The 21,972-nt window shown below is 39.4% G+C and overlaps 1 protein-coding gene across 6 annotated transcripts in view; it reads left to right on the top strand.

Annotated features, from left to right (window-relative positions):
- B3GNTL1 (UDP-GlcNAc:betaGal beta-1,3-N-acetylglucosaminyltransferase like 1) overlaps window positions 1-21,972 on the top strand; it is a 95,398-nt gene that overhangs the window by 14,161 nt on the left and 59,265 nt on the right. For 2 of the 6 annotated variants that reach the window (XM_065034618.1, XM_065034619.1), the window contains exons 5-6: window positions 773-838; window positions 11,568-11,663. In XM_065034618.1, the coding sequence (XP_064890690.1) occupies window positions 773-838; window positions 11,568-11,663 (162 nt within the window). Of the gene's footprint in view, window positions 1-772; window positions 839-3,235; window positions 3,328-3,423; window positions 3,570-5,012; window positions 8,010-11,567; window positions 11,664-19,956; window positions 20,100-21,972 lie in introns of those variants that run through there. The other 4 variants (XM_065034621.1, XM_065034622.1, XM_065034620.1 and 1 more) reach the window with 4 other exon arrangements.

Genomic DNA, 21,972 nt, shown 5'->3' on the forward strand with positions numbered 1-21,972 from the left:
CTAATGGACTGTAAAACTGTGGTCTAGAAAGGATATAATTTGGAACAGGAAAGAATGTAATTTTAAAAGGAATATCTCCTATTTGTTCAAGGAAGGATAGCAAGTTTACTAGCTTTTTACAAGGCAACCTGTCTTTTTGTATGTCAACAAAATAGACCTTTATGCTGCAGGTGGAAGAAGTATTAACATTAAATTTAGGTCTAGGTGGTATGTTTTAAAGCCAGTGTCAATGGTGACACACTTTATAAGCGTGGACTTTTTCTTCCCTTTTTTTTCCTTAGAATTTTATAATTTCACAAATACTAGTTTCTGTGTTCATGACATAGGACATTGGTAGATCTAGAGACTGAAGGTGTGTCCTTATCAATGAAACACGGTACAGCCAGACTACAAAGCACATTTCCTCATATTGCTAGAATGTCTCCAATCTCATGCTTTTAATCAGACTTAGTTCCTCACACACACACTGTTGGTACTGTTAGACTTGTGGGCAAGTTGGTGAATTTCTTTAGAAATGTAAAATGTGTGGGTGCCTATATGATACACGTTGAGATCACAACACGGTTGTCACATAGTAGTTTTGATCAGTTCCAGTTTGAACAGAAGGGAGTTTAATCTGCTAAAAGTGTAAAGTTTCTTAATATTGGTTCCATTTGTATTTCTGACTGCAAGCCAGTAAAATGATGTTAATTTAGCAGCATATTCTACTGTGTGTCTGAGTACTGTACTGTGACCCTTTTTATGTTCAGTAACAGTGTGCTATTTATTCCAGGATGATGTGATGATGCCACAGCGGGTTCGACTGCAGCACGAAGCTGCCATTCAACACCCAAACAGTGTGAGTACTTTTTTCTTGTGTGTATTTCTGTGTTTTTCTTTTAAAGAGTGCCGGATACATCTTTAAAAGGATATGAAAATTTCACAGTAGGGCTAGTGGAGGCAAAGCAATAACCAGTGTATTCTTTTCCTTTATTTTTAATCCTTGCGCTGAATAGTAGCTTTGATTTAACTTCTTCCCTTTCTTTTCACTGTTCAGCAAACCAAATCTCATTATGACAGTGATACTTTTTCTAATAAGTATATAGGTTCACTGATTATGAAATCTAAAGGATTGTTATGTAGCCTTATTAAATAATGTGAAAAGCTGCAAAGAATTTGCTACAGCTATGGTTTATCTGGTTTTAATATTTAAGAAACTGTAAACTGTAAGAAATGCATGGGTTGTTACCATTAATAAACTGGCCTGCAGTTAAATTGATGTTTCTCCCTATATCTTCCTGCAAACAAAAACATTATTAGGATGTCATTCTTTATTCCTGTGAAATAAACTCTCAAAAACATTCTGTGAGATAGTTGTTTTATGTTCTATGTGATTTTGATTTTAAATTGATTTCTGTGATTAGGGCCAGTGTCCTTTAGACAGAGTTTATGTATGTGTTCTGGCTTACCTGAAGATAATAAGTATAAATAATTTGTTATGGCGATTATTTGTCGATGTTATTGTCAGAGATAGTCCTTTATAAAATTGAAACACGAGATTGTATTCCTATCAGCAGTGTTCACCAAAAATTGTCTTATTTTCACATCTCTGACATTTTCTCTTGTGAGATTTATTTCAAAGTGTAAGAGGTTTCTGGAAAGGAAAGGTCAATTGACTTGATCTGTCAGCAAGGTATTTCCTGCAGGTCTCAGAACAAAATAGACAGTTTCAGGATTATCACTCTCTGGGAATGAAACACCTTTTGAACTTTTCCTCCATATCACACTTGCTGCAAAGTGGAGATTATTGTGGTTGTTTCGGCTGAGGAATGTCTGCTAAGCAACCTGCTGTTTAGGGGTGGGATGTGTACCTGCTTGTCACACCACCTGTTTTAGGTCTCAAATGAAATCTGATAACCCTTACAATGTAATTTATCAAATTATAGTTTTAGTAGTATCTGAGTAGCACTTTAGTTCATACGATGAACATAATAAAATTACACATTGAAAGTTGTTTTTGTTCTGATATGAATCAGTTAACGTAATTCTGCAGTAAAATGTCAAAAAACCGGAGAGGCAAGTTGATCCAGTAAGTTTGGTTTATGGAAACTGGTGTTAAGAGCTATCATATTTCTTGCTTATATGACTTATATTTTTTATCTATATTTTAAAAAATCAGACCGATTTCAACTAAACAGCTTGTAGTCTATTTAGAAAACACTTCAACTGTTTTGTTTCTATTTTATTATACTTTAGTGTCTAACAAGGTTCAGTATGAACTATTACATGGCAATCAAAAAAGTAATAATGAGTGCCTGAGTAGACTGAAGAGTATGTCTTCAGGATATATTCCAAGCAAACTTGTTCTTCCGATGGTCTAAACTAATCTAAACCTGTGGTCCTGTTTTAGTGTGGTACTACTGGCCTTTTTGTAAAGCTTAATTTGAGCTTTGAGCTTTACTGAATAAAACCAGCCAAAGTCTGCCTGATTTAGTATGGGAATCAGGGTTCCACTTTTCAGTGATCTGACATATGAGTATCTAAAATCTTCAATTTAGGAAGGTGTAAAAATTCTTGGAAATGAATGATGAGAAAGGCTTGAGGTTTTAAACCTTAAGAAAAATGGTAAATGTGTGTGTGCTACACATATGGCATAGACATAGCACATCTGAGTATAGCCTGCCTCATGCTGTCACTTTCTCTCAACTTTCTAATGAATCAATGTTTGTAATGCCTATGTGAAGTGTACCTTCTGGGTTAATGTTGTATTTTACAGAACTCTTAATTCAAAGGCCTGAAATGAGAAATGGGAACACCTATGCCTGATGAGGAAATAGATCAGTTTGGTCCAGAGCTCCCCAATAGTTCTGACACAACTTGAGTTACCTAGGAGAAAAGTTGACCTTGCGGCCACAAATCTACTGACCAGTGTCAGGGCAGACTGCTTTTCTTAAAAGAATGATCTCTCTACTGTCCTCACAATAATAATAATGCCATTCAATTTTCTGGCTTTGCAAGACAACTGGGGATGTTTGAATGTAGTTCCATTCTGTATGTGAAGCTCTGACTGTAGCTTCAGTCAGTGTGATAAGCCACAGTAGGTGGAGGAAAAAAACCAAAAAAGCAGAAGCTTGAGCAATGCCTGTGAAGCAGTGAGCTTTTTCGGTTTGTTCCTGAAATTCTAATTTGCAGACTTGGACTTTCCACTATTTTGCAACTTCTTCTGACTTGGATTTTTGACTTCATGTATTCTCAGTGTACTTTCAGAAATGTTTTCCCTAATTCTAGCTTTGCTGGTTGCTTCTGGGAGACAGAATTCCCAATGGGCTCTGATATTGGAGGCTTCAGGTAAGAAAAGTCTCCAACTTTCTCCACCAAGAGGAATCTCCCAGATCCTAACTGATCCCTGAGGTTCTTCCTCTTTCACGTTATTCTTAAATGCAGACTGCTTTACCCTGACTAGAAGCCTGGTTGCTACAGAGTGGAATGAAAGATATCAGATGCCTTTGGAATGGTTCTCCAGCCAGTTGTTCCTCACAGAAACCAGTGTCCCTGTTTCTGAAAAAGCAAGGCGCTTGGCCCAGGTTCAGGTACTGGAGTATGACTGGGCTAACACTGCAGCAGCCCTCAGCTTTTTTTCCTGTATCATAGACTACTTAATCATGCTTTAAAGAGCAAGAGCAAATTTATCTCTACTCTCTTAAGCTATTCTTATCTTGAAGACTTAAAAAAACCCCAGCTTGTAAGATGGAACTGTTCTGTCATCAGTAACATTTAGAGCAGAGGATTTTGAATCTCAAAAGACAAATCAGTAATACATTATGATTTTATTAAATGCAGCTCTCTAGAACTGCTATCCTCTTGTCCTCTGGTGAATATTTTTCATTATATCCAAGTCCTGTTGACAGGCATTCTATAAATAGGATGCTCTTAGGAGAGAGGAGTTTTTAAGACCTTGCATATTTATTCTACAAATTCTTAGGCTCTGCTAGCTCAGTATGAATACCTGATTTTAGCAGTTTGAAAGCTTAGGAACATTGCACAGTCCGTTATAACAGGAAGCTGCATCCCGTAGTCTGAGGGGAATGAAAAAAGATATCAAGGCCTTGGGACGGATGGTAAAAGAGTCTGGGGCTCAAGTGATTTTTCACTTTTTCTCCTTCCAGTTTTGGGTGATGATATGGGAGGGAATAGAAAAATTCAGTCTGTAAACAATTGGCTACAGGACTGGAGCTGCAGGCAGGGCTTTGGGTTCTTTGATAACGGCTGGTTTTACAAGACACCACTCCAAACAGTGATACGTGGGAAAGGTTTATCTCGCAGGGGCAAAAGGATGCTGGGACAGGAATTAGCAGGGCTCATTTGGAGAGCTTTAAAGTAGACTTGAAGGGGAATGGGGTTGTAGCTGGGCTTGCATCTGTTGGGCATCACTCTAGAGTTCAGAAAGGCTGGGAGGCCTCCCATACCCCTGGGGTGAAATCAGTGTGCTCAGCTCGCTCTCTGAAACACCAATGCGTGCAGCATGGGGAATAAGCAGGAGGAGTTAGAAACCTGTGTTTGGGCAGAAGATTATGACCTCGTGGCAATTACAGAGACATGGTGGGACAGCACACATGGCTGGAGTGGGGTCATGGATGGCTATGTCCTTTTCAGGAGAGACAGGCCAGCCAGGCATGGTAGTGGAGTTGCTCTTTGTGTGAGAGAGCAACTACAATATATTGAGTATTGTCCAGGCACAGATGAGGAACGAGTTGAGAGTCTGTGGGTGAAAGTTAAGGGGCAGGCTGGCAAGGGTGATACTATTGTGTGCGTCTGTTGTAGGCCACCAGATCAGGGTGAGGAAGTTGATGAGGCCTCTACAGACAGCTGAGAGCAGCCTCCCAATCACAGGCCCTGGTTGTGGTGGGGATTTTTAACTTCCCTGATGTTTGTTGGAAGGACTACTTGGCCGGCCAGCCACAGTCTAGGAGGTTCCTCCAGTGCCTTGACAAGAACTGTCTGATGCAAAGGGTGGAGGAGCCAACTAGAAGAGGCGCACTGCTGGACCTCATCCTCACTAACGAGGAGGGTCTGGTTGAAGCGGTAAAGGTTGAGGGCTGCCTTGGTTGCAGCGACCGTGATATGGTCCCAACAGCTTGAATCAAGATGCAGGCAAAGGAAATGAAGAATATTATTTCCTTTTGTTTTCACTGGCTGAATAAGAGGACAATCTTTACCAGTGTGAGAATGAACACCTTTCTTTTTGTTGTGAAATCACTAGTCTCCTTCTGAAACAGGTAGGATACCTAGACATGTCAGAGAACACTTGAGTACAACCATTTGCATTTCTTCAATGAGCAATTATCACTGTTTTGCATCTCTAAAGCAAATTTTTGGCATATTCTGTAGCTTGGATTTAGATCAAGAGCTGCAGTGCCTAAGGCCATTTTAATCTATTGCACTATCTGAATATGTTAACCAACTGACTAACTTCTGCAAATCTTTGATGGTTCAAGTGACTGTAAGGTAGTTGATTGGGCAAAGGTGAACAATGTGTGGCACTCCTCGTTCACAGACCTGTTCGTCTGCCTCTGGGAAAGCTGTAAACAAATATTGCACAATCAGCAAATGAATTGGAGACAGGAACAAGTGAATGAGAGAGCTGAGCTTGATCCTTTCTGTTTGGCACAGCTCTAGGCCAAGTGTTGGTTGTTCCTCCCCAACCTCTAGTGAAGCTCACAAACTAAACCTAGAAATGCAGATTTTTCTTTTTTTCCCTTTTCTTTTGGTCTGAACACATACCTTCTTGATTTTGAAAGTTTTAATAGGTTTTTTTATTGTTGCTGTACCCTGTGCCATTGTACTTGCCTAGACCTGTTACACATTTCTGTTACGTCTTAGAAAGACTTTTTTTTCTCTCCCCTCCCTCAGTTACCTTGCCTGTTGCTTATTGAGTGATAGTTTGAACCATTTCACTCTTTTTTGTGACTAAAATAATCAGATTCCATTGATTCTTGATTATTTCAGTCCTTTTAGCTTCCACCTTATTAATTTAAATAAAGATCTGAAATTGCCAGTGAAGATTTTCTTAATAGCAACAGAAAGAATCTAAAATAAAATTAGGAGATCCTCTCTTACAGGTATAAATAAAAGGAATAGTTTTAGTTGTACATCAAGTAGATACTAATGTGGAAAGGAACTTTTAAGGTCAGTATTGAGTGTTTTTATGGCTGGCATGAGAATGAGACCTGATTCTTTTTGGTTTACCTAAAGAACAATGTTTCAGCTGTTTTTATATTGGCAAGAGACAGAGGTTTTCTATTAATCCATGAGAGCAATATTTTGAGGGTGGCTTAACAAATACTGAACTTTGTTTTTTTCTGAGTGCAAAAAGATTAATAGACATTCTTACATCATCTGTCAGCGAGTTCCGTATTTTAGATCTATCTATTGTCCTTGGAAGGAGAGAGGTGATTCTAGGTAGTTGGACCAGTTTCCATATACTGTCTTCCATATCGGAGCAGTTCTTTAAGTCAGAGTGTGTGCTGATGGTTTTGTATACAAAAAGAGCACTGCACATAAATAGCATGTTCTAAGTGATTTGTTTTGTCAAGTAGTCAAGATGTTGTGTACTCAACTAGTGGAAAACACATCCAGAGAACTGTTTCCATCTCATTTCAGGTGTGCAACTGTACATGTAGAAACTCTTGTGACAGAATTCCAATGCAGCATCACTCACTAGAACACTGCCTTGTACAACAGAAACTTTTCAGTGTAGCCTTTTACTGAGCAGCTGTGCCATAATATATCACATTAATGTGTTTTGTGGTTTTATTTGGTTCCTGCTTATTATCACAAGTCTGGAATAAAGGCAGAAGATTGTTTTATCTGTCTTGTGCCAGGCCAGGCTGCTTTGTGATGAAAGGGAGCATGGGATAAAAAATAAAAATGGGAAGAGAAATAAAGAAAGAGGCCACATTGGCAGTCAACAGGAGCAGTTTGGGAACACTGGCAGTCTTCAGTGTGTGGAGATTTTACATTCCACATACCAGTGGAGTTTGGTCACCTCTGAAAGATCTTAAAGCCTTTTGTTTGCTGTATCTTATTAGTCTAATGTTAGGGTAGTCCTGAAAACAACAGATTACCTTTCAGACTGCACGCTGTCCTTCCTCTCTGTACTTTCTCTTGGGAGTCAAAATAGTTATTTTGCAGTCTGGTAATTACATTTCACTTAGACATGGATTTATTCTATGTAATGAACAAGGTAGCCTTGTTTGTATGGCAAGAGCTGGCAGAATTGAGATAATGCATGTCTGCTATACCTATGTCTTGTTCTTAAAATAGTCTTTTGTTATGTAATACTAATTGGAATTCAGAAGCTCTATAGATTTTCATATAATTGCACCTGGTATTTTTTTTTTTAAACTGAAAACCACGCAAAGGAACAGTTTATTAGATGTTTTGCTGTTCTAGTGGACCTACAAGTCTTTAGTAAACTCATTAAGAAGTGACCAGAAGTCTAAACGTGTTTATGAACTATTCAGCATATTTGGATCACAGTATGACGTGACAGTGGGAAAAAAAAGTGCTGTATTAAGAGTATATCTTTGCGGGGGGGATCAGCAGGCAGAAGCTGGGTTCAGCTGAGACTGCTATAGCTGTGATGAGAGTGGTGCTGAACCCTGCCTAATGTTTCCTGCCTTTCAACAGTATTAGCAGGGCTTGTAGCTGCTCGCACAGCAGCTTTGCAGCTTCTGGTCAGCCTGGAACGTGGGCAAACGGAGGTTATATTTGCCTACAAAAGACTTAGTCTCAGGAGCTTTAGATCAGGTCTTGTTTAACTGAAGTACTGTGATGCAAGGGACAAGGATTTCATTTAGGAGTGAGAAGATGCAAATTTGCCTCCAGAGTGGCTTTACCATTCCTCATCTACTGTTTTAAGGAAGGGGTCAACAACATTGTTTTCTAGTCTGAGCCTTCAGTCCTGAGGGATTTTATTACCTTTTCTCTACTTAAATTAGACAGTGTTTTAGTCTGGACTGCAAAAATAGGTAAGTAGGATCTTGTGTATAATTTTGCAGGTGTGGAAAGATAATAATCATATGTGAAGCTTTGCTAAACTGTCATTAAACATAACTACATAATGTTGAAATATTACCTCTCTGTTCGAAGTGATGGAGAAGTCACTCCATTTAAATGCTGCCCATCTTGTGTGCAACAAGTTAATTGTTGTTGGTGATCATCTCTCGTTCTGTGTCTTCTACTGAAGTCCAGGTTTTGCCGATCTCCCTTTTATTGTTTTGTCTTGAAGTTGTTGCATAGAGCTTAGCAGATTTTTCTTTGATAAATGCTTTCATTTTGGACATGAAATTAAGATCTTCACCCTGTAGAACTTAAGTAATCTTTGTTTCTCCTTAGCTAATTTACATCGGCTCTCCCTCTGTCTCCCTTGCTCAGCACATTTGAGACAGAGCAGCGTGTGTTGCCCAGGCATGTCCTAGCAAGCAATGCCTATAGACTTTAGCTTTAATATAAGCATTAAGTCATATAACAGCTATTGAAGAGAAATGAATTGGATGCAGGCATGTCTTGAAGGATAGATGAATAGTTCAAATATGTTTGTTTAACTCTCTTAATAGGAATTTTGTCCACTGAACGTGCTAAGTAGATCTGAGGAGGCTCTGATCTATATTTGGTGTGGACAGAGAGGAGAATGAAATTACATTCCTGAGGTGATTACCTGCAATTGTTGATTGTCTGTTTGCGATGCAGGAGTGTATTGGGTTTTCTGTGGTAAGGTCTTGGTAGTGGAGGGGCCACAGTGGTGGCTTCTGTGAGAAGCTGCTGAAAGCTTCCCTGGTGTCCCATAGAGCCAATGCCACGGGGCTGCAGGTCAGACCCACTGTGGGCCAAGGCTGAGCCCATCAGCGATGGTGGTAGTGCCTCTGGGATAACTCTTTATACTTTCATACTTTATGCCTGCTTCCTCTATACTGCACACCATAAACAAACTACAAGTCTTTAACATTTTTCTCCAGCCTGTGGAAACTGTAAGTCTAAATTAAGGCTATCTAGTATTGATACGTAGAAAAACATGTACATTTATGAATTTGGGAAATTGTCGTTAGAGGTTTTTAAAAGTTATTTATACTATTTTAGTAATCTTCTGGTGTGGAGGGTAGAAGAACAGAGGAGCAGTTGTGTGAAGGTTTTGTTCTGAAGTGGTGACAGTGGAGTATATTTAGGAGGAGAGAATATAATGCCTTTTCTTTTTCTGTGCTGAAGAACACGAAGATTCTTTCTTTGACAATAAGCGTATTATTATTATGGTGGCTTCCATTAATTGGGCTTTTCCATCTATATCACCCAGATCTGCTGGAATTCAGCTGTGTCTTTGCTTTTTATTAGGCAGCTTGTTTAAAGATTCTTTTCAATTTGGTATTTCTGAAAAACCACAGTGCATTTTCAAAGTTGCAATGTCAGTTTAAGTCTGTTCTACATTTAATCAAATATCTCAAATGAGAAACATCCCAACTTACACCACTTTGTAATTAAATTTGTGTTTAATATGGCCTCCACATGCCAATAACCCCATCAAGTGATCGTTGTTACTGGAGTTTTATATTAATGAATGTCTGATTGTAATGTAGAGTTTGAGCATATTTCATTTTTAAAACTGTCTATAGTGTAAGACATTAGAAAAATCAAGATTCCCTCGTCCTAGTGTTCAGGTGTTTTGCTTTGGTGATAACTATTACTCATCATACTTTGTGGAGCTACAAGCAGAAGATAAATCAGTTTTAAAGTAGAAACTGTGCAAATATATTGGTCTTTTTGTCTGTTCTTAAGCTTCATGTAAAGAATTGGTTGTGTAAATGTCTTGACAGGATCCAAAGAGTTTACCTAATTTGGATCAAGTTAGGATTACGTGTGCACCAGCCTTAATACAGAGGTTGAACCCTTAGATCTTGTTTCTCCCAGGATGGCAGATTTTGAATGAGGCCTTCTGAGGCCTCATACGTTTTCCTCCCTAAGCTAGTTATCAGAATCCTGGGTCTTACTCATGCACCTTCAAAAAGGACTTCTGAAACTTGTTTCATTTCCTGTAGTATCTACAGACTTGCTGTAGTATCTCTGCAGTGATACTTACTTGAAGTTTTTCCAAAAATGTCATGTTTGTACTTCATGATTTCACATGCATGACAACATCCTTTTTAAATGTACGTGTGCTGTGATGCCCAGCTGTGCTCATTCTGATTACACCACCTTGACTTCTTGCTTTTCATATACATTCACTAAAGGAAATTCAGACTTTCTTGGTTTTTAATGTGCTGAAAATAAACATGTAACATCTTATTGTGGACTTTGGACTCGAACCAGTGCCAAGTAGAACGCTTAATGCTTTGCTCTTCTGTGAACTGCTGTAGTTCTTTGCTGTGAGCTAGAATTTTTTTTTTTTGTTTATGATTCATGTTACTGTGTTCTCTACCAGCAATGTTAATACTGCATTATGGCAAGTTTCCAGTTGGAATATATCGTTTGTCGTATATCACAGAATCACAGAATGTCAGGGATTGGAAGGGCCCTGGAAAGCTCATCCAGTGCAATCCCCCCATGGAGCAGGAACACCCAGATGAGGTTACACAGGAAGGTGTCCAGGCGGGTTGGAATGTCTGCACAGAAGGAGACTCCACAACCTCCCTGGGCAGCCTGGGCCAGGCTCCGCCACCCTCACTGAGAAGAAGTTTCTTCTCAAATTTAAGTGGAACCTCTTGTGTTCCAGTTTGAACCCATTACCCCTTGTCCTATCACTGGTTGTCACTGAGAAGAGCCTGGCTCCATCCTCCTGACACTCACCCTTTAGATATCTGTAAACATTAATGAGGTCACCCCTCAGTCTCCTCTTGTCCAGCTCCAGAGCCCCAGCTCCCTCAGCCTTTCCTCACACGGGAGATGCTCCACTCCCTTCAGCATCTTTGTTGCCATGCACTGCACTCTCTCCAGCAGTTCCCTGTCCTTCTGGAACTGAGGGGCCCAGAACTGGACACAATATTCCAGATGCGGTCTCCCCAGGGCAGAGTAAAGGGGCAGGAGAACCTCTCTGACCTACTGACCACCCCCTTCTAACCCACCCCAGGTACCATTGGCCTTCCTGGCCACAAGGGCCCAGTGCTGGCTCATGCTCATTCTGCTGTCCACCAGGACCACCAGATCCTTTTCCCCCACACTGCTCTCTAATAGGTCATTCCCCAACTTAGACTGGAACCTGGGCTTGTTCCTACCCAGATGCAAGACTCTACACTTGCCCTTGTTATATTTCATTAAATTTTTCCCTGTCCAACTCTCCAGCAATTGCCTGAAAAGGCCAAAATTTGCCTTGCTGAAATCCCGGGTTGCAATTCTGCTTGCTATCCTGCATCTGCCAGGTGAGATCCTGAACTCCACCATCTCATGTTCGCTGCAACGAAGGCAGCCCTCAACCTTTACCGCTTCAACCAGAATGATGCTAGTTCTTGGATTTCCCATGTTTTGAATGCTTATTTTGTCATCTTGGTGCTGTGTGGGTGTGCCACAGTTCACAGCATGTGATTTATCTCATTTTACTTTAGATTATTGGTTGCCAAGTCAGAAGAGAGCCAGTAGACTCCACTGAACGGTATACTCGTTGGATCAATAATCTGACTGAAGAACAACTTCTTACACAGGTATTCTTGTTTCAGCTGTGACTGAAAATATGGCAGAAAAATAGGGCAAGAGGTTTATTTAAATGGATTTTTTCAGTTATTAGCAATACTTGATAATTTACGAAAGGTGTCATATTCTTATATTTAAAGGCTTGTCTTCAATAAGAATCAAGTTTACGGTGCATGTGATCGTTATGCAATGATAACTTCACACTGAGTGAGAATGAAGGTTTCAACTTGCGGATCAGAGCGAACCTTACATTTCTCGCTGCTGTCTGAGGTTAAATGTATATGCTTTCAGGTTCTAATAAGTAGGCCAGTGTTTTCTTTTTAAGAGGTGTATTTAGATAAAAAAGGAAAAAAAATATTTCTTGAGAATTATCTCATTCCCTCCACCAAGGTTAGGTACTGACCACTTCTGTATCTCTCTAAGTTTTGCTAGAGATCATTTTAAAATAGCAGGTCTCCAAGCATTAAACTTTTGGCTCATTATACATGTTTATAAGATGCTTCTTGTGCAACTGACGATGACAGTTTTGGTGTAAAGAAAGGTTGTTTCGTTAGACAGGGAGCCAGTGCTGAACTGGAAGAGGCTTTGGCAGGAACAAGTTAAACTGTGGAAGAAATCAATCCGGCTTGTGGAGGAACGTGTGTACTGAGCATTGTAAGAAATATAGTGGATGGTTAGCAGAAAGTATCCCAGCAGGCATTGATGCAGGCATTTGGGGCCAGGTTTTTTGATGCTGTGGTAGGACGACATTTGCTTTTGATTTTCCTGGGTTTAAGTGGCTGGAAAGATTAACATAGCCTTGTTTGTTAGACTTCATTGTCAACTGTGTTGTGTTCCACATTACCCTAACCCCCAAAGACATATTTAAAGTCTCTGGTATGGTCGTTGTAACACAAGAAGTAATCCATAGACATTGTTTTAAAATCAGCAGTGGTATTACAGTTCCCTATAATTCACCAAGTGAAAGTCGTTCCAGAAAAAGTTACCCATGGAATATTTGGATTTGCCTTTGAGTATGGCATTAGGAAAAAAATACAGATTTAAAGCAGTGTATTTATCTGACAGCAACATCTGCATCACTGTGTTGTTGAAGAGAAGAGGAAGAAAAACTTGAAGATGTATAAACTTGTCCTACACAATCTAAAGTGTTTCATCTAAGTGGCCACTGGATGAGGTATTTAATGAATTAAGCTAGAAATTAAAAGAAATGTCCTAATTCTGTGATCATTTAAAGGGGGTACTCAAAAAAGAAAGCCTTTTAAGATGGGGATGTATGTCTTCTGGAAGACATTATTTAATGTTGTGTTGCTGATAGCAGGATGCAAATACAGTGACCTGGTAAGTCCCTTGCAATTTTATTTGCCTACAAATATCTCATAAAGACTTAATAAAGCAGCATGTGCTATCCATTATTTTTACATATGATTTAGATTCACACATTTTACAAATAGATGAGGAATTTTGGAAAATATATTGGGGTTGGAACTAGAAGGCTGCATTGCTACTTGTCCTAGAGTATATTAACAAGATGAGGTTTATAGATTTGCACTATTTATGTGCTCCTTAATTTTTTTTTTTTTTTTTTTTACTTTGTTACTTGTTCTCTACCAAATTTAATGCAGAAATAAAAGTTCCTGGAAGACCTAGGTTTCTGAAGCTTGTGTGGAAGTATGAAGCTAGGGGAGATTGTAGTGCACCAGCTGCAATTCTTATGTCGTTGAGCACCACCAAATCCACTTCGACAGAGATTTAGGTGCCCAGTGACAGAACCAGCTTCAGCTGTGGCACACATCTGTAGGAGCTTTGGCTTTTCTGCTGCTGGTGCTAAAAGAACTGCTTCATTTCCAGAGCAGTACAGATTGGCATAGAGCACCTCTCTTGCCCTGCTATCTGTTCTTCTGACCAGAAATTCAGGTAGGAAGGTAATTGTTTTGCTTTTCCTTAAGTAAGTATGGGGAGGAGGAGGAATTGGGAATAAAAGCCATCTCAGCTGTTGTCTGATAATCAGGATGTGAATCAATTATGTAAGGTTAGGCCTGATTTGTCCCACTCCCCTGCCCTGACACACCGTATATTTTATTTTGCATGTGCTTTTTAAAGCTCTTTTCAGTAAATAAGCCCTAAGAAAACTATAATGATGAGCCTTTGCTAATGGAATTGCAGAATCTCTGGGAGGAGCAGTCCTTCAGGGAATTCAGGAAAATTGGCTTAATTTACAGCATATTGTCTCCAGCAGTTTCCTGTAGTGAAAGAATGTTCAGCTTTTTTTAGCTGTCTCTGTACTCAGTGCCCAGCTTTTTTCGAGTTACTTCTGTTGTATTTCCTTATCATGCACATGCAAATTATTTGTACTGTAAATTGGGAAAGCAAGCAACAATTAAAAAAAAAATAGATTACGTGATGCTGACAATTAGCTATCATTCATGGTGTTAATCAAATAATATCCTTTAGCATTTGATTTCATTACTGGGCAGTGACTGAAGTCAAGTTTGAAGGAGGTGGGTGGTAGCAGATGTTTTCTTAGGTGGTTGGATGGCTTCACATGCCTTGGTGCTGGCTGCTGGTTTTATATCACTTGAGTCAATACCAGATTTTTGGATCAAATGTCCATCTCCTGTCCTCATGCTGAGAAGATCATTCAATCCAAAATGCTTCTAGCATTTTAACTTTTCGTTTCCCTTAGCCGTGGCCTCTTGATGCCTACTCATCCATTAAATGTTTCTCTAAACAATTATACTGTAACATTCCAAAGATACTTTATGGTATGCGTGAAATTTCAGAATATATCCCCCAGAGAGTGTGAGGGGAATGAGAGAGTATAAAGAGAGCATAATAATAAGAAAGCTACTTCTAAAATTATTAATATTTGGTTAAGGTTATCTTGTGTATAAATGGTGAGTGATTAAAACACGCTTTCTAGGTATACTAATATAAGCCTGAAAATACCTGTGTATGTGTTCTGGTGCACTTGCTATCTTTCTGGCCAGTAGTGGGGGAAAAAGTAAAGATAATTTAAACTGTTCAGTAAGTGCAGAGCACAGTGACAGAGGAGAAAAATGAGCAAACAAATTAAGAGAACTAACTGATTTGATGTTAGAGAAAGTGAAAAATGGAGATTAAAACTAATCCTACAGGATATCCGAGGCTGAATTGTGCTTGAAATGTGATTGAGGTTTGATCATGCACCTCTTCTTGTACACTGGAAATTCTACTGTGCCGTATAAGTGAAAATGTCTGAATGGTTTTAAGGTTGGATTAATTGCACAAATATTTATACAAGTAGTTTTTAAGGATTGATGCTGACTGTAAGTTACCCAGCTAAGTTAATATCCATGTCTGTTAAATCACTGCTTTAGGTCAGTTTATTCTCACAGCCTGTGAAGTATTATATTCAGCCTGAAGCATAATTCCATCTGACCTGCCATTTTTTCCTCCTCGAAGACAAAAGACTTCTCTGCTTTCATATGGCTGTTCACTTAGAGCAGACTGCAAGCTTGGGTGATGTGTGAGGAGGGTCTTGCAAAAAGGAGTGGGCTCTATGGGTGATAAGATTGGACAGTCTTAATTTAGAAGCATAGCAGTCTGAACAAAACATGATTATTTTGTCTGTTGTCCACAGTAATGTGTCTGTATTGCTTCCTGATACATGCTGCTCTTTGCAGATTATCTTGAGCAATTTGTGTTGGATAAATCTGGAAGGTTTCACAGGTGATTTGTAGTTCTTATTGATAATCTCTTTGGACCACCTGATAGCAGAACACTAATTAACATGTTAGTGTTTCATAACATGCACTTTTCCTAGCTGTTGTGGTTGCCTGTTAAATTGCACTAATAGGTTTAAAAGCGGTGCTTCTCTGCTTAAGAAGTCTTCCTATATTAGAGTTTAATATTTGATACAAGTTTGTGCCACAAATCAGCATTTACAACAGATACTCAGTTTGGAAATAGATCCAGCATGTTGGTTAAGTCAAGCATGGAGCTTGTTTTTAAGGCCAGAAGGACCTGATAACATGGCTGTACCTTTTCCATAAGTTCAATATACTTGATATTGCATTGTCATCATGTATCTCAATAGGCAACTTCTTACTGGTAAAAAGCTGGTAGGAGCAGATTGCAGGAAGGATGGATTTTCCAGGTTGGCCACAGATTGAATATCTCTGGCTTAGAGCATCTGTTTTGTCTACTTGCAGACCAGAGAATTCCACCGTCATAAGCGCCAGGGTCGGTTGTCAGAACTGGAATAATAATTGAGGTGGCAGTCTGAAAGTGGATATATGTGACGTCCATTGTCTGGTTATGTTAGTCAAGGCAAAAACTGGATAGAGGGGAGGACATTCTTAAGAATGAATAAACCATGAAAAGGCTGATTGATATTCCCCCACCCTCCCTGTATCTTTGCCACTATTAATGACTCACTTGTATATGGGTTTTTTTTTTTGGTAAAAAGATACTCAATGCTTTCTTGGGAATTTTTGTCACTGTTTCCTCTTCACCCATGTTACTGAAAATGTGTCATTAAGAACGAAGTCCTGATGTTTTTCTACTGAGTGAAAGAACCAAAGCCACAAACTGGTTAAATACAGGAGATTCTACTAGTTTGTATGGGATTAGGCATATACCATAAAAAACAGAACAATTGGCTGCTTCCTTTTGTGGTTGATCCATTTTCTCCTCTGGAGGAAAATGAAACGAAGTTTCACAGGTTACTCGGTGTTTATATTTATGTTTGAAAACACATGCCAGAGGGGTTAATGGAATGCTACAAAGTTTAATGAGAAATGCCTTACCCACATCTGTGAACTCCCAGCACAATTAGAACTTCCTAGGGAGGCTTTATGGAAAGGCATCTTGGGGTCAAATATTTTTGAATTTAGAAACAGGTTTGCAGTAGTTCAGAAATGTATACAGGTTCTGCTGTGTGTGTTTGTGGCTTTGCATGAGCTTGAAGGTATACCATAGAGGAAAGAGTGTTAAATAACTAGCATTTTTGCTTTTCATATTTTGTTTGATAATTTGCATGCTTAAACAAGGCTTGAATGTGGTTCATAATATGTAGGAAAATGTAAATGGAACAGAAACATTTTAGTATTGTACTCTGAAGTTGCTTTTATACTATAAGCTTGGTTTTATTCCAGAAAGTTCTTCATGGGTACAGGCTTACAGCATGATGGATACTTGTATGGCAGAAAAAGCATGATATTATTTTGGTGGATGTTGAAGTTAAGCAGATAGAAAACAGTTTATCTCTGATAAACTGAGGTTCATTGCTGGACTGCTCTCCATCATCTTTGCCGAGTCTTGGGAAACGGGAGAGCTGTTTACAGCTATATAAAGGGTGAGTGGCAGGAGGATGGAGCCAGGCTCATCTTGGTGACAACCAATGATAGGACAAGGGGTAATGGGTTCAAACTGGAACACAAAAGGTTTACTTAATTTTGAGAAGAAACAACTTCTCAGTGAGGGTGGCAGAGCCTGGCCCAGGCTGCCCAGGGAGGTTGTGGAGTCTCCTTCTCTGCAGACATTCCAACCCGCCTGGACACCTTCCTGTGTAACCTCATCTGGGTGTTCCTGCTCCATGGGGGGATTGCACTGGATGAGCTTTCCAGGTCCCTTCCAACCCCTGACATTCTGTGATTCTGTTAATATTTTTCTCATTTTGGACTAGTTAAGGAAGCTGAATTTTAAAATATTTACATCCACCATATCCTCTCAGAAGTATTAGTAATATATGTTATATTGTTATGTTTGAGCCTTTTTTTTTTTCCTTTGTGTTAAAACAGATTGTGGTCCAGTTGAACAGCTTTTGAGTATAAGGATCCAGGTTTAATAATGACAAACTGGAACAGGGGTTCTTACTCTGTACGGCCTTGGCCAAAGGGACTGTGGTTAGAAGTTCTTGAGCTGAAGTTATGCACATAAAAAAATAAGAATAACGAGCTTTTCAGAGCATTAGCTTGGATCAACTCTAGCTGTGAACAGCGTGTCTGTTTTTATAAATAAGAGATATTTGTCTATTCATTTATTCCAATGCCATGATCTTAGGGATGATCAGCATATCTAGTTCCTCTAGAAGCAGCGCCTGCGTGTGCAGCTCGCATTTTGAGAACTAGAAGGATCACGTGGGAAGGAGGTGGGGCAGGCATGTGCTCTGCGGTTAGGAGGGGGCTAGTTAAGCCTGGCCTAAACGGAAACCGGAGCGGTTGCAGCGCATGGGGTGTATAACAAGGAAGGAAATGGCCTTGCATCTGGCTTGTAGTGTAACTGTTGGGCCTTTGCCACCTCGCTGGATGAGCTGGTTTCTATGATGTGGGTGGATTTAACCTTTTGTGTCACTGGCAGTGGCTGCTCCACAGAGCAGGAAAAGGCAGCAGAAGTGTCAACCCAGCAGTTTTACACCCTTCATTTTGCAAACATAATCCCTTAGTGAAATTGATGCTGCTGGCAAACATAGTATGATGGTTTAGTAATTGCTGCAAATTGTGGTGATTTTTTTTTTCTTTTAGAGCTACTGAAACAGAAAAAGCAAATGTTACCAGACATTTTTTATTTAGACAAATTTGAAGTATTTTCCAAGACGTACCATTTGTTTATGCTCCTGAACTTAATGTTGAATTTGTTGAAATAGATATTAAGCATACCTGTCAACATAAATGATAGGTGTTAAGAAATTTTGTGCGACAGAAGGAATTATTTTTTCAGGCGGATACTTTCTTAGCATGCCAGAAGGACTGTATTTATTTTGGATAAGTCTTTGCATACCTGTGCCCTAATAATGTCCGAATGAAATAAATATGGTAATGAACATATTAATCTCAGCATTATGATTATTTTATGAAGTGGTAAAGACAAATTAAGACAAGCACTTGCTGTTTAAAGGCTGGTTCAAATTTTCTTAAAATACTATTTGAATCTTTATCACTTTGGAGGGTTTATTCTGCCACTAAAGACAAAATAAATGTGCTGTATGTAATTGAACTTTTTAAGCTTGTAGCAAGTCTGTTTTATCTATCTGCTTAGGGATTTGATGCCAGAATATACTACTAAAAACACTTATGTGCATTGACTTTTATATGTATAAAAGTGATTTGTGTCAGCATAGCTCATACTTACATCTCAGTTACGTACAACTTTTATGGAAGTGTAGTTACATCTCTACTAGAGAGCTGCACTGCTGTGATTATACTAAAATATGTACAGGTCTCTGTAGCACAGCCATTTCTTACATGAAAATATTTATGCCCTGCGTAGCCTGTTGGATTGATGCTGTAGTGCCAGAGCTTTGGACTGATGGAATGTATTCTTAATGGTTTTTCATCTTCCTTGTGCTCTCTATATCTAGGTCATCTCCTTCTATATAAGTATATAATGAGACAAAATAATATGATTGATTTGAGTTAGATCCTGAGCAGTGACTCTTAAGATGTACATCCTTTTTTTGTTGTTTGTTTGTTTTTATGTGTGTGTGGGGGGGTTGTGGGTTTTCTTTTTTTTAAATCAGACTGTAGCATGTAATACAAATGCTCCTTCCACAGCCACTTAGCACAAAAAACCTTCTGCACTAGATTTACTTTGTGTGCCTGTGTTTTGATTTTTGCCCCATTTAGTGTTCACATTCTTTATTCTCTTCTCTGGCTGTGACAACGTTCAGCAGCTTTCACTTACCCACTTCATTCCCAGTTTCATCTCCCCCCTAAAGAATTTGGTCTTTCCTTGATGCTTCACAGAAGAGCCACAAGTTCACCACATACTTAATTTCCCATTCATTTTGCAAGGAGCACATTGCTTAGTAGTTTCTAATGAAGATATTTAAATGTAACCACCCATGAAGCCAGAAAGTAGGAGATTGATAATCATCATGTTCTGGAGAGAACGCTACTGTACCCATGAAATGCTCTGTCTGTTGAGTCAAGGTCTCAGGGAAAGGAGAGAACCTGGTCATCAGGTTGGCAATTGCATATGAACAGGTTATACTGTTTCTGACAGAAACCAGACTCTGCAAGTCTACAGACCTCTGCTAAGCAGCATTGAGCTCAATGTGCTCGTACACTTTGACATGCTTCGTTTAGAGCGCTGCCAGGCCACAAAGGTAATACTGAACCCAAGCTAATGCAAAGCAATCTTACTGTCACAGCATTTACATGTGGGAAATCGCAGGGAAATTCTCAGCTTTATTATAGTAGAAGCAAGAAAGAGACATAAAAACGTCATTGCAGTGGACCCACATGTAGTGTACGCTTCAGCAAGACACTAAAAGGACAGTGTGTAGCTTTATGCTTCTTACTCTTATTTTCCTTCTATTTCCAGGTTATTAAAGCTAAAGGAGAAAGGATTTATTTTTTAAGGTCTGCCCCATATGCAGCCAAGAGGGTACCTAAGGGCAGGAGTCCATTGAAAAAGCCTCGTTACCTTATTTTCCAGTCCTGGAAGACTGTTTGAGAATTCTGCTGGCAAGTACTCACTCCCCTTGTGATTTGCTCTGTAATTATCTCTGCTTCTATTCTTCTGCTTTTAGTGATGGTGAAGAGCAGCATCACTGATGAGCACTGCAGACAGACCAGTGCCTGTGCACCTCTGCATTTGTTTTTGTCTTTTCCTTTTTAGCCAGGTATTGTGACAATCTAAAGTCAGAGTGTGGCCATGTCCCCAGAGTTTTATCCATATCTTTCATACTGGCACTCGTCTCTAAAAATAAATAAATACATAAATCTGTGATTGTGAAATGCAAATAAGTTAGAAACTGTTGGATTCAAATGCTTGACAGTCTTAGAACCCCTGATGGCTTGCTTGAAAGAACAGGAAAGTGCTGCTAAGCTGTACTGAAATGTGTTTCTTCTTTTAACTGAAACTCAAGTGACGTCGAATGTGTCCACCGGTATATCTGCACCCTCGCCTCTTCATGAGTGAGATGTCTGGGTTGAGGTTTGTTGTACTTGGCATGAATCAAGCAGTTGGAGGAATCACAGCTGCCTCTCGTGGAGGCAGCTACTGTGGAGCCCACGCCAGTGGACTCTTGCTGCATTTAACTACAATATTTGAAAATGATGTAGTATCTCAACTGCCAACATTTATTTGGCCACCTGATTTTAGAAGGTAACAGCAACATTAGCTTTTTCTATCTACCCTGAATTCCATTTCAATGGCATCTTTCAGAAGAATGTAAATCTTAACCTCTGAGCAAAACAGGCTCTCTCTTAATCTCAGTGCCAGATTACACATGTTTAAAAAGAAAAAAACAAACCCAACAACCTTTGGAGTCAGTAGGAGAGATTTTTGTGTGTGTGTGTGTGTCATAAAATTATTCATAGATCTGCAGAGCAGATGTTGACAATTACAAAGAGAACAGAGGCCGATCTGTGGTCAGCCAGCGAGCTCCGTTTCACGTGGGTAGATCAAGGCTCAAGGCAGCAACGATTTCCTGTCGGCACGCTGGGCGTCAGCGATAGCAGCTTTCGTGGGCTGGAGCCCAGTTAAATTAGACAAAGTCACTTTTGTGAGGCCTTGGTTCTGTCTCTCGGCTGAAAGAATAATGGTACTAGAAGGCTCAGTGTTCTGGTTTGTAAGATCTGTGTCTATTGATAGAAAATTGTGGGTTAAAATCTTTTTATGGATCTTGTGTTTCTTTGCTAGATGTTTGCCTCCTCCTTTTTAGAAACTGTAGAACAGCTGACCCTTTCATTTACTGCAGTAATTGCTAGTGTATTGTTTCACATTTTAATTCTTTTATTTTGAACCAATTTAAAGCACAATCCCCCCCCAAATTTTAATGTATTTTTATTCAAGAACTTAAGTGGCAGCTATTTCCTGCAGGTTAAAAATGATGACTTGGTAGTCTTGTGCCTTCAGAGCAGTTTTCTTTAAAATTCCCCTGGTTGCAGGTGACCTGAGCCATCTCGTCTGTTGACAGGGCTGCTTGGCCTGTTGGTACCAATAGGCCTTTCCCAGTAGTTAAACTCATTTTAACTATAGCTCATCTTGTCTCAAACAGAATGGGGTTTTTGAAGTAATGATGGTGCTGATGCCATGTCCAGTGAATTCCCATTTTTGCCTTTGTTGATAGAGCTGTATAAATAACCATGTATTAGCGATGGAAAATTATTAACATTTTCTTCTGAAAACAAATTATTTTGATATTCAAGTTGAACAGGTGTGGGCAGTGATGGAGGAGGCATCCCTTGCCCTTTTGGAGACCATGTGAAGAGGAGATTCAACACTAATATAGTTTAGTGGAGGGAGAATAAACTTTGTGGGCTGGGTTGCTATTCAGGATCAAAAAGATGGTTTCTAGAATTGGAAACTGAACAGTTTTTCTGATGTTCTGCC

Source organism: Columba livia, chromosome 18, assembly GCF_036013475.1.
Source record: "Columba livia isolate bColLiv1 breed racing homer chromosome 18, bColLiv1.pat.W.v2, whole genome shotgun sequence".
Classification (NCBI taxonomy): Eukaryota; Metazoa; Chordata; class Aves; order Columbiformes; family Columbidae; genus Columba; species Columba livia.